The 12,774-nt window shown below is 44.8% G+C and overlaps 1 protein-coding gene across 3 annotated transcripts in view; it reads left to right on the top strand.

Moving 5' to 3' along the window:
* The window catches only part of tle5 (TLE family member 5, transcriptional modulator), a 42,173-nt gene that overhangs the window by 11,218 nt on the left and 18,181 nt on the right, over positions 1 to 12,774 (top strand). For all 3 annotated transcript variants that reach the window (XM_089001133.1, XM_089001132.1, XM_089001131.1), the window contains exons 2-3: positions 6,021 to 6,109; positions 10,597 to 10,660. In XM_089001133.1, the coding sequence (XP_088857259.1) occupies positions 6,021 to 6,109; positions 10,597 to 10,660 (153 nt within the window). The remainder of the gene's footprint in view (positions 1 to 6,020; positions 6,110 to 10,596; positions 10,661 to 12,774) is intronic.

Below are 12,774 nucleotides of genomic sequence, written 5' to 3'. Positions count from 1 at the left end.
GTGTGTGTGTGTGTGTGTGTGCGCGCGAGTGTGTGTGCGTGCGTGTGTGTGTTTGTGTGCCCTAATCTCCTTCCATTCTCTTTGTTAACTGTTCAGTGGTCTAAAAACAACGTTTTGCAATAGAATTCGCACGGATGAGACAAGGTGAAGAGGCAGAGTGGATTGGCGTGTGCGTGTGCGTGTGTGTGTGTGTGTGTGTGTGTGTGTGTGTGTGTGTGTGTGTGTGTGTTCATGTGCCTTGCGTGAGGGTTCAGGTGGGACGGCAAGGAAGGCGGGGTAGTAATTTCCTGAAACGACGAATCCCATTTATTCGCTGAAGACTGTCTCAATTGCCTCGCCGGCGCAGAAAGCTTTTTAATGCTTTAATTACGTCTCAAAGGAGCGGGGCAGAATCGAATTAGGGGTTGTCCTAGATTTAAAGTGGTGCATGTGTGCATGCGTGTTTTTGTGTGTGAGTGCTTGTGTGTGTGTGCACGGCTTCACGTGCACTATGCAAATTGGGCATGTGAGCAAGATGCTGTGTGGGCTGTGTGACTCACAGCAATGAATATTTGTGCCTCATACAAGCACTGTCCCCCACCTCTCCCTCATACCCAGGCCCCCCCGAAAGACACTAACACACACACATTCGGAGACCCACACACACGCCACTGGATGTTGACATCCACGGTGCCAGCCAGACACGCTCTTTCTCGCACAAAAACATTTCTGGCTTCTGATGCATGCAACCACCTTTTTGGTCACAGCAGATGGCACACATCCCTGTATTACGGCAGCGTTTCATTCACATTACGGCCGTCCATCTGCTGGTAGGGCACCAGTCGAGCACCATGTTTTGGCCAGTGGCACAGTGTCACGTTCACAGCATCCAGGGTTTTCTTTGACAGCAAGGTGATGGTCGCATGTACATATTATGCTTTGTCCAATTCATACCCTTACCCTTCATACCCTTTTGGCAGCCATCTTACAAGTTAAAAAGTGACTGATATTGAATTTCTGATAATTGAATTTCTGTTATGAATGGATGCAAAACCCCTGCTGCACTGAAGCAAATTTTACAAATTTGGTCACCAAGTTTCAGAGCAAAAATAATTTCACACACTCCCCTACTTACGAACATTTGAGTTACGAACAACAGTACATACAAACAATTTTGCGGGTACAGACGCTCCCCAACTTACGAACATTCGAGTTACGAAAAATGGTACATACGGACATTTTTGCGGGTGCTGTATGTCGAAAAATGTTTGGACAGAGATGCTGGAAGTTTGATTTTGTATTGCACGGCTTTTTCCGACCAAGCTCGCTTGCGATTGGCTGCGTACTGTGCTTCATGCACACGCATGCACACAGACACATTTCAAGGGCTGGATGTTTACGCGGCGGACACCATGGCTGACCAATCAGCACCACAATCAGCTATGCTGAAGTGTTGCCAACGAATTCAGGCCCCGATCCGCCGAGCTTGCTTACGATTGGCTGTGTAGAGTATGTATTGTGCACCTATTTCCGCGTAGTACTTCTTTCTGCCGCTAATACCGACGGTAGGTGCTGTGAGAACTCTCTCTCTCTAACATATGTAGTTTTATCTCCAGTTGTACATGTTTATATCTTTATAGAACATATATTTTATTAAATGTTTATTTTTCAGTACAAATCAATACAGGTTACTTATACAAGACTTAAACATACTTACATAAACCTGAAACATACATTCCATACAAAATATAGCACTGAAGCAGCTTACGAAGAATTCACCTTACAAACGATCATTCAGAACGTATCGCATTCGTAAGTTGGGGAGTGTCTGTACAGTATTTTCCGGTATATAAGGCGCACCGGAGTCTAAGGTGCACCTCCAATGAATGGTGTATTTTCAAACGTTTTCTACATATAAGGCGCACCTTTAATGAATGAAAAAAGTTTTCCATATATAATCTAGAAATAGAGGCCAAAACACGGGCATGGGAAGAGTTCGGTGAGGCCATGGAAGCCGACTTCCGGACCGCTTTGAGGAAATTCTGGTCTACCATCCGGCGTCTCAAGAGGGGAAAGCAGTGCACCACTAACACTGTGTACAGTATGGATGGGGCGCTACTGACCTCGACTCGTGATGTCGTGAACCGGTGGAAAGAGTACTTCGAAGACCTCCTCAACTCCACCAAAACGCCTTCCTTGGAGGAAGCAGTGTCTGGGGACTCTGAGATGGGCTCTCCGATCTCTGTGGTTGAAGTCACCAATGTGGTTAAAAAGCTCCTCCGTGGCAAGGCCCCTGGGGTGGATGAGATCCGCCCTGAGTTCCTAAAGGCTCTGGATGTTGTGGGGCTGTCTTGGCTGACACGCCTCTGCAACATCACACGATCATCGGGGATAGTGCCTCTGGATTGGCAGACCAGGGTGGTGGTCCCCCTTTTTAAAAATGGGTACCGGAGGGTGTCTTCCAACTACAGAGGGATCAAACTCCTCAGCCCCCCTGGAAAGGTCTATTCAGGGGTTCTAGATGGGCCGGTCCGTCGGGAAGTCGAGCCTCAGATTGAGGAGGGGCAGTGTGGTTTCCGTCCCGGCCGTGGAACAGTGGACCAGCTCTACACCCTTAGCAGGGTGCTCGAGGGTGCATTGGAATTCACCCAACCAGTCTACATGTGCTTTGTGGACTTGGAGAAAGTGTTTGACCGTGTCCCTCGTGGAGTTCTGTGGAGGGTACTTCGGGAGTAGGTCCCTATACGACCGATATCAGAGTCTGGGTCGCATTGCCGGCAGTAAGTCGGAATCGTTTCCAGTGAGGGTTGGGCTCAGCCATGGCTGCCCTTTGTCACCGATTCTGTTCATAACCTTTATGGACAGAACTTCTAGGCGCAGCCGAAGGGTTGAGGCCTCAGTATAGCATCTCTGCTTTTTGCAGATGATGTGGTACTGTTGGGGCCTTCAAACGGAGCTCTCCAACTCTCTCTGGAGCGTTTCACAGCCAAATGTGAGGCGGTTGGGATGAGAATCAGCACTTCCAAATGTGAGACAATGGTTCTCAGTCGTAAAAGGGTGGAGTGCCCTCTGCGGGTCGGGGAGGAGATCTTGCCTCAAGTGGAGGAGTTTAAGTATCTGTGAGTCTTGTTCACGAATGAGTATGTGAGGGAGCGAGAGGTCGACAGGCGGATTGGTGCGGCGTCTGCCGTAATGTGGACTGAAGAAGGAGCTGAGCCAAAAAGCAAAGCTCTCAATTACATCACCATCCGAACCCTCATCTATGGTCACGAGCTATGGGTTGTGACCAAAAGAACGAGATCCCGGATACAAGCGGCCGAAATGAGCTTTCTCCGTAGGATGTCCGGGCTCTCCCTTAGAGATAAGGTGAGAATCTCGGTCATCCGGGAGGGGCTCAGAGTCGAGCCGCTTCTCCTCCACATAGAGAGGAGCCAGATGAGGTGGCTCGGGCATCTGATTAGGATGCCCCCTGGACGCCTCCCTGGTTAGGTGTTCCGAGCATGCCCCACTGACAGGAGACCCCGGCGACGACCCAGGACACGCTGGAGAGACTAACGCCTCGGGATCAGCCAGGACGAGCTAGAAGAAGTGGCTGGGGAGAGGGAAGTCTAGGCTTCCCTACTGAAGCTGCTGCCCCCGCGACCTGACCCCGGATAAGCGGCAGAAGATGGATGGATGGATGAATCTCTAAATAAATAAAGTTTTCCAAATATAATACACATTATAAGGTGCTGCGGTAGAGGCTGGGGTTACGAACTACTTATTCTATGGGGGTGAACTGGCGTCGGTGCCTGCTGATAGTAATTTCAAGACCTGTTGTGGCTCAATATTAGTTCACATATAAGGCACCCCGACGTATAAGGCACAGAGTCATCTTTTGAACAAAATTAAGGCTTTTGGGTGCGCCTTATACACCGGAAAATACGGTACAACAATAAAATGACAAAACATGTCTCAGAATCCCCTTTAATTTTAGAATTATTGCAAAATCTTACAAAACAATATTTATGATGTCACAATTTGATATTTTGGTACGAATTTTAGCATGAATCGTCGACAGTTGACACATATGATTTGCTTCCGCGCGCCAGATCTGAGTCCCGGTCCTTAAGTTCGAGACCTGTAGCTGTCGTGCCATCCCTTGGCGTTCAGACTTCCTTAAAACTCTGTAGAATGCATCTGGTGTACGTTTGCGTGTAGAAGGAAGGTCTACCCCGGGCTGTTGACTGGAAACATACACAGAAAAAAAAGGTGGTGTTTGAAATGGTTGCGCGCACTGCGCTACCCTGGGTGGAAACGAGATCTGGGGCTGCAACTCCTGCCTTGGGCCAACCTGTATGGAAGTACACAAACACACACGCACACATACACACAAACGATATGCAAAAGCCAAGCGGTGCAGGGAGCAGTTATCGCAGCATGATGTGCGAGGCTGCCTGCAGCTAAGTGCCTTGTGTTGACACATGCTCAACGTGGCACAGAACCAAATAGCCGCGGTGCTGTTTGATGAGTTTGTTCCTCGCCAGTACGGTCCAGAGAGATGATAGAAAAGCTTATTTGGCTTTGCAGTCAGTGTCTCTAAGCAACAGCTAAAACATTTCATGTATTTATTTTTTTGCTCTGTATGTGTGTTTGTGTGTGCGTATGTCTGTGTGTGTCAAGCCATCTCCAGCAAAATGCCTGACATTACAGTTGTGGCCTGTTATCCAAGTTTAGCTTCAAATGCTCGTTTCCAAGTAACTGTTTCACGCCACTCCCAGTTGGCATTTACTGTCAAACTAAACAAGATCTGTGTTCTAAACAAACTCATGGCTTTGTCTTGGTTCTTCTTCGCTACAAGGTAAAAAATGCAAAACATTATCGACAGTTGAACGAACAGCGTCGTTGAAGTAGAGGGTACTTGAACACAAATGGTGGCGCAACTCAATGTATACAGACAAGATAACAAATGTCTCAGGCATAAATTATTTTCTTCCAGAAAAATACTGATATGACAGCGATCTATTGATTTGTTTGTCAAATATGTCTTTGTGTGTCTTTGTCTGTATATTACTGTCCCCCCAAGGCAGCCATGGTGTGCATCTGAGAAGGAGCAGCCCAAAAAAAAAAATCAAAATTAATTAATTGCGATTAATAGCATGGCTGTTTGTGTCTCTACTATTCACTGTGTAAGTTATTTACTGGATTAAATCGTTTGACTTGGCATGCAGAACACATTTTTTTTGCAGGTTGCAGTCGTTTCTGTTGTGCTTCGTGTTGTCTGGCTACGTTCCTTGCGACTGCTATTGGGCCCTATTTTCAAAAGGTAGCAGAGGACAAGTCTTTCCTTAATAGCGGCGTGCCAGTTTTCGTGGGGAAATGTCACCTTCTCCCACGTGAGCCATTACGCACGCGGCTGAGGAATAATGAGGTTTTCTTTTTCTTTTTTTGCCCCTGGTTGGGTTTACACAAGCAGGTCGTGACAAATTGGCTGCGGTGAAAATGTGGCTGGATTTACAATGACAACAAACGACATCAGTCGAGCGTGCTGAAAGAATTATTGTTCTTGCTTGCTATATGAGGCTCTGACAAACTGCTTTGGACATGACATGATGGCTTGCCGCTGCGAGTTTGTAACCAAAGTGGCGCTTGGGGAATATTTGTGGTTAATGCACCTGCCCCCTTGTGTGATTAAGGGTGTGCTCACGCTCACTGTGTCGGATTTGGGCACGATTCCACTTCGCTCCCTCACTGAAAAGTCAACACTGCGTTTCGGCATGCTAGCGTTGCATGTGACTGTGGATTGTACAGGGTGTGCGAAAGGCTTAAATATTGTTTTTAAAATCATTACAGGGAATGGGGTTCATCATAATTCAGTGGAAAAATGTGTATCGTAATTGGATGGGAACCGCATTGGCTGGCGGGTTCTTCTGCCGATCACTGGTCTGAAACCTTGAATTGAAAAACCGCTCTTATCTCCCGCTCGTGTTTTTAATTATTTTTTTTCCTCTGGACCCATCACTCCCACCCTCTTTTTCACACTCTTCTCCCTCCCTTGGCAGGCTTCATCGCAGCAGCTGAAATTCACAACCTCCGACTCCTGTGACAGGATCAAGGACGAGTTCCAGTTCCTCCAAGCGCAATACCACAGGTGAGAAGACATAAAAAATGTCCTGGCCTTGATTATTTCTAATTTAATCTGTCACAATGGCTTCAGGGAACCATAGTTAGATGTGTTGTAGCCTCTTTCTGAGACATAGTACAGTAAAGTCTCGTTATATCGATATCGGATATATCGATAGTCCCGCTTATATCGATACTATTTCTATGCACGCACGGAGAAAATTACATGCAAACAGGGTCGGATATATCGATAGTCCCGGTTATATCGATATTTTTTCGGACTCCCTTGAATATCGATATAACGAGACTTTACTGTATCACTGAAATCATAATGTTTGATTCATTTTCTTCTGTTAAATATGAAGGAAAAACATTCAAAGTGCAGTCGTGTAATTGCAGTTGTGTAATGAAAATTAAATTAATAAAAATTAGCATTTGTCCCACATAGCTAATCATGCCTTCAAGCTAATCATTTTATCTCCGCCTTTAAAATAACCTGATTGTTTCGGAGAAGTTGTGGAAGGAGTCCTTGAATAATTACAGTACCTTGATTAACTCATTCACTCAATCCTCTAATTTATTCGGGAACTGAAAAGCATGACGTGGAGCGCCATTCACGAATTTGTTTGGGTTTTGTTTTTTGTTGAGGGGCGTGCAGATCAAGCTCCGGTCAGACCTCTGGCAATAATGTTTTTCCCTCCCACGAGGGGACAGCATTTGCCTTTTGTACATCTCCCACTTCCATCGCAGATAACTGTCGAACCAAATAAAATCGACATAAACATGTTTTTTTCTGATGAAGAAAGAGAGTCTCTGGTTTCTTATGCTGCATTGAATGTTTATGTAGTCCTAAAACTCAATATTGTGTGGGTCCTGCAATTTGAGTGAAAATGACAAAAACCCTGGCACTGGAGTGGGCACATATTTGCACATCGTCTGGAAGTGAATGAGTTCAAAAAGAACAAAAAAATAAAAGGGTCGAAGTAACAAGTTACAATTGCATGTTTGTTATCACAAAGCTGTAGATATGCTGACCGCACCGTTTTGTTGATTTTTATTTTTCATTTTTGTTATGTTCTGGCTCTGTGGTAAGAGTTTTTTTGTAAGCGAGAGGCATTTTTGTTTTACAGCATACATCCTATTCATACTCGATTCCTACATTTACTTGCTACATGCCGATGAGACCTTTCCATCATGTAACGACAGCTACCCTGGGCAATTTACCTGTTATTTTATGCCCAAGGAAGTGAATTTATTCTTTGAAGATGTCATCTTATTTATCAGTCTCTTTACATCCTCCTGTCTTTAAAGTCATGCTACCTTTTCGGTTATGTATCTCCTGATTGTGGCGTAGGAAGTCTCCCCGGTACAGCTCTTAGAACGCTAACTGATGTTTTTGATGGTAGTTCTGAAAGGTGAGACATCACCCGTTTTCTCTTTGAGCGGGTTGACTTCCTTCCCGGTTGGTGCCTGTGTATTTGCCTGTCTACTGTAGCAAAGATAGATGAAAGCTAGGCTTCTTTTGAGTGTTTCGAGGTTTGCGACATAGCAAAAACAGCGTGCAGCTTTTGTTTTTTGCTTTTCTTTGTGTGTGTGTGTGTGTGTGTGTGTGTGTGTGTGTGTCTGTGTGTGTGTGTGTGTGTGATTCCCTCAACAGCGAGCAGCAGCATTTAACCCCCATCAGAGAGCCAAAGCACAGTTGAAAGAGCTGTTTTTTGTGCCGGTTGACTTGGGAGGGAGTGTGTGTGTGTTTGTGTGTGTTTGGGGGGGGGGGGGGGGAGGGATGGTGGAGTCACAGTGGAAGCTTTGTAATGATATGCTGTATGTTGTGGAAGCCTTTAAAAGGCAAATGGACAACAGCCGTTCCCCTGGGTATAGTTGCAGCAGTTGTATCTGTCGCCGTCTTCTTCCTCCTCCTCATCCTCGTCCTCCTAATTCCCCTTTCGCCCAGTCCCATGCATAAATAGATTAGGGAATACATCAATCAAAATAAAGATGACAGCGCAAGCGATTTAGAGGCGGAAGAATCGCCAATAAAACTCCATCAAAGTGTCTTTGGAGAGCAGCGATGCATGCCCGCCGGCTGATGAGCGCCAAGCGCAGGAGGCACACAGTCAATCCCAGGTAGACCAGCGGGAGGAGGGATGGTGGGGGGAGGTGGGTTTGTTGTCATGACAACGCACCACAAAGCCGACAAATGTACACATGCGAAGCAGGAAGTCGATGCCGTGCTTCTCAGCAGGAACGTTGACGTTTGTTTCAACTGCCTGTGATGCAAATCTACCAGTGTCGCCTTTTATTGATGAGCGGAATTTTTGGATTGGATTAGCCTTTATTAGTCTTGCGGTGGAGAAATTTACATTTCGCAGCAGCAAAGTGATGAAAGGAAGAGGAAAGGAAGGAAGAAGTAGAAAAACAAAATACAAGAGCTGCTGTAAAGGCAGCCACTCTTGCAGCGCCATCTTGAAGTCAAAACAACAAACAAGTCACAACAACAAAAAAACCTAAATAACAAATCATGTGACACAACATAAAGGACACAGTCATTCTACCTTAAGCACTTTCTGCAACCTCTTTGTTGCATGAAGCAGTTTTAGGTGAAAGAGGACAGGATCAAAGTGTCTTTTTCACCGGTGGATCAGGAACGTCATGGTGAAATGTGCACGTCTGCTACAAGCTAAATGTTGAAAACAGACACAAAGCTGTAGCATCCATTGACAAAAGAGATTGTCTCCCACGTAAATCCGCTTCATTTCCAAGCCGCGACAGTAGCACACATGCATTGGTGCTTCTCATCATTTCCACACTAGGTGAAGCAGCATGCGGTTCCTCGTACACTCCGTTTTAAGTAAACGTCATCAGTTCAATCATGTTTGTGATCATCTGCCGTGTCTGTGATTAGCATTCCGGAAGTCTAGCAGCTGCTGTTGTGTTTTGCAAACGACCGTGTGGACTGCATTCTGTGTCGGCTCGATGCAATTTCTCCTTTGAGACAATAACTCGTCGTGTTTCCTGCAAGTATAAAAATGCATAACTATTCTTGAAAGCACTTCTCATTAGGGTTGTGGGTGAGCTGGTGAATATCCTTGCTGACCTTTTGGTGAGAAGCATCTAATGTTTATAGACAGGCAACCATTCACACGCACATGGATAAATATAGAGTGAAAACTACATGCATGAATCTTTTTTTGGAGTATGGCAGCATTGGAGTATCCAGCGAGAACATAATTGAGATGTTAATTTATTTTTTCTTTAACAAGCATTTGTGCCACAAAATTTGTAAATTGTGCATCAACTTAGTCTGGATTGTTAGTGGGAACAGACTCTAGTGTCCCGACTCTTTTTTCACTGCCGAGTGGCAATTAAAATACTCATGCTAAGACACAACAGTGGCCTCATTATTCCTTGGCTGTTGGTATTTTTTACAGGTCACAGAGGTAACATAAACACACACTTTCGATGCATTTCTTGGGGTAATCTTCCCATTCAAATCAGTTTTTCTTACTGCTCCAGGGGGAAAATTTGGAGAGATAGTCTTCCCTTGTTTTTGTGGTTAATGGGGACCAGGACCATCTGCGATGGAAAAAAAAAAAAATCAGTGAATTAGAGTTATATAACAATAACAACACAGAAGGGGTTTCTAGGCGGGGCTGAGAAGATGCACAGCCAATCCACATGGTTGTAAACCCTGGGATATTGTGCCATCATTGGGTGACGTCAGCGCTGGGAACCAATTAAGCTACAGCCTTGTACAAAAATTCAAAGTCATTCGGCATTTTTTAAATTCTGAACTGCAATGCACTGAAACCGCGATAAGTGAACTGCAAAGTAGTGAGGGATCACTGTATGTATTTTTTCTGTGACTCTGGTCCTGCAACATATACGCAGCTTTGCTGATTGGGTTTGTTCATGGGACTGCCTTATCAATGAGCCTGTACACATGACCAGCATTAGTGACATCTGGCATCGTGACACAACCCGTGTTCAAACTATCACGTATCTTTCATTGCGACTGACAGAATCAACGTAGGCCCAGTATCAAGCAGGTTTTAGATCGCTCCGCCTTGTGCTTGTGCATTATCTTTACATCACAGCCTTATCCATCGTTATCGCATGGGACCACACTTTGTCAGACCGCTGCGTCGGCAACGGCTCCTTCAATCAAACGCACACGGGGAGATTTTTCTTCCCCCCTGTCGTGTTCATTTTACCATCTGGCTGACTTGTTGACGTGTCCTCCTTTTGGTCCCGTCGCCTCGTGTGTCATCAGCGCTGACGTGATTACAGTTAATGGCCTGTGCTATATTTAGATTTGCCTGCTTCCTGCTTTAGAAAGCAGATGTTTTAGCACGGTTCTTTTCCCGTTCGATTCCGCTTGATGATATCGGGGAAGGTTAGGACGAGGGCAGTAATGACGGTTAAAATGGCTGAAAAGGGATAAGGCACTGTGAAAATGAAGGTGATGAGGGATGAAGTGACCGACGCTGACTCTGTTCGACTTGGTTTCCTCCGCAGCCTGAAGCTCGAATGTGACAAGCTGGCCAGTGAGAAGTCGGACATGCAGCGTCATTACATCATGGTGAGTGAGGCCGATGTTTGTTTGTTTGTTTGTTTGTTTGTTTGTTTGTTTGTTTGTTTGTTTTGTCTGAAGGTCAACTGTGTCAGGCTCTCAGCATCCAAGTGTACGCTCGTTTCTTTCCATTAAACTGACTTTGATCCGACGGCTTTGGCTGCCTTGTTTCCTTAGTGGCTCGCTGGCCTGTTGCTAACACTGGAGACGATGCTAAACGCTAAAAAACATGCCGCGTACGATACAGTGTCAAGATTCTTTTATTTATCTATATATATATTTTGGTAAGCACCCTCAATTAGAGACTGAACACTAGATTAGATTAGATTAGATTAGATTAGATTAGTTTAGATTAGATTAGATTAGCCTTTATTAATGCCAGAGTGGAGACATTTACATTTCACTGCAGCAATTTTATGAAAGGAATGAATTGCAAAGTGCACAAATTACTTTACGGCCCATTGGCACGCAGCTGGTTATGAGTTAAAAGTAGAAAATGAAAGTAAAAAAACAAAATACATGAGCTGCTGTCAAGGGAACCAGCTATTAATGATGTTTCTAGTGTGTCTGCTTGCATCTGTTGCTGTTGCAATATCACAACTTCTAAGATGTTCAACCCAGAGTTCCTTGAGACACTTTATGCAAAAAGCTATCCATTCCATCAAGCCTTCAACGACCATCACGGTAAATAAAACGACTTTATTATTAGTACAGTGTAAAAGCCTGGCCAAAACAAACATGCGAATCAAACCTCTGAAGATGGAGGACTGATTCGCTGTGGCGACCCCTGACGGGAAAAGCCGAAAGAATAAGAAGAGGATACAGTACAGTTTATTTATTTAATTGTAATACCACAGCACATTTATTATACAAAAAATAAGGTATATTTTGTGTAGTTTTAAGGCTTAGAAAACTAAAGTAGAAAATTATGTTTTATGGGGACCTGGGAATGGATTATTCTCATTTTAATGGTATCCTATGGGAAATATTTTTTTTGGGATACACACTTTTCGCCTGACACACTCTGTCCGGGAACCAATTAAGTTTGTAAACCAAGGTATCACTGTATCTGATTTGGCCACTTGGGTGCATTTTAATCCAGTCAGGCAGACTCAACCTGAAGAAGAGTTTCGCCATTTCCTCTAATCTCAAACGGTTGGATTTCAGTTGACGAATAGGAACATCCATGACTGTGAATTAACCGGGGGGGGGGGGGGGGGGGGGGGGGGGCTCGTTTCATGGCAGTTTTGTTTTAACACTTTAACACTTTAACATCTGTCAATCAAATATGCTCACCTAGTTGTACACTCGCAGAAGTGTAACACCTCTATCCATAAATATATGCATCTTTTGACAAATTACTTGTGTGAGTTGACCAACAACCCTGCTAAAACGATGTCGTGTTTGTCTAGTTTGAGTGTGTGTTTTGCCAGTCTAATAATCAGTTGATCCAACGAGCTAATCGCCTGATCCTCCCCCAAAAACAAGATCTCAGTTGAAATAGAGCACACGATAATCCTCTAAATGCTCGCAGCCCTTTGTCTCTCTCCCCTGTGCTCCCTAAACATCCCCCATCCCCCTGCCCCCTTCGTCTTTTTTGCCCACATACATGTTGTCTACACACACACACACACACACACACACACACACACACACACACACACACACACACACACACACACACACACACACACACACACACACACATAAACGTACATGCCCCACCTCAGGGCTAATCTCATTGTTGCTAGCAATGTAACTCTGTGATGTTTTGCCTCTAATTGATCCTCTGACTGCCTTTAATCTCATCTAATCTGCACCGCCACACTGCTCCCTACGCCATGAGACACACAAACACTGTGTACACACGAAGAGGCCTCCCCTACGTCTGCATGCGCTGAGTTACCGCAGTCAAACGCAGTTATGTAAAGCGTGTTATTTAATAAAAGGTCACTTTTTTTGTTTTTTGCCGAAAGCCAGTATGGCGCTTTAATATCACGTCTGCTCAAATTAAATATGGCCCATTGTGCAAGTTGCACTGCGACATATCAAGTGCCTGACGTTTACTATTCGCAAATTCACCTCTTCATGTTTTTTTTCTTTCTAATCTTTCTAATCTGTTC

Source organism: Hippocampus bargibanti, linkage group LG07 (genome assembly GCF_051943395.1).
Source record: "Hippocampus bargibanti isolate YZ-2025 linkage group LG07, ASM5194339v1, whole genome shotgun sequence".
Taxonomy (NCBI): Eukaryota; Metazoa; Chordata; class Actinopteri; order Syngnathiformes; family Syngnathidae; genus Hippocampus; species Hippocampus bargibanti.
This window is presented reverse-complemented; position numbering and strand designations above follow the sequence as displayed.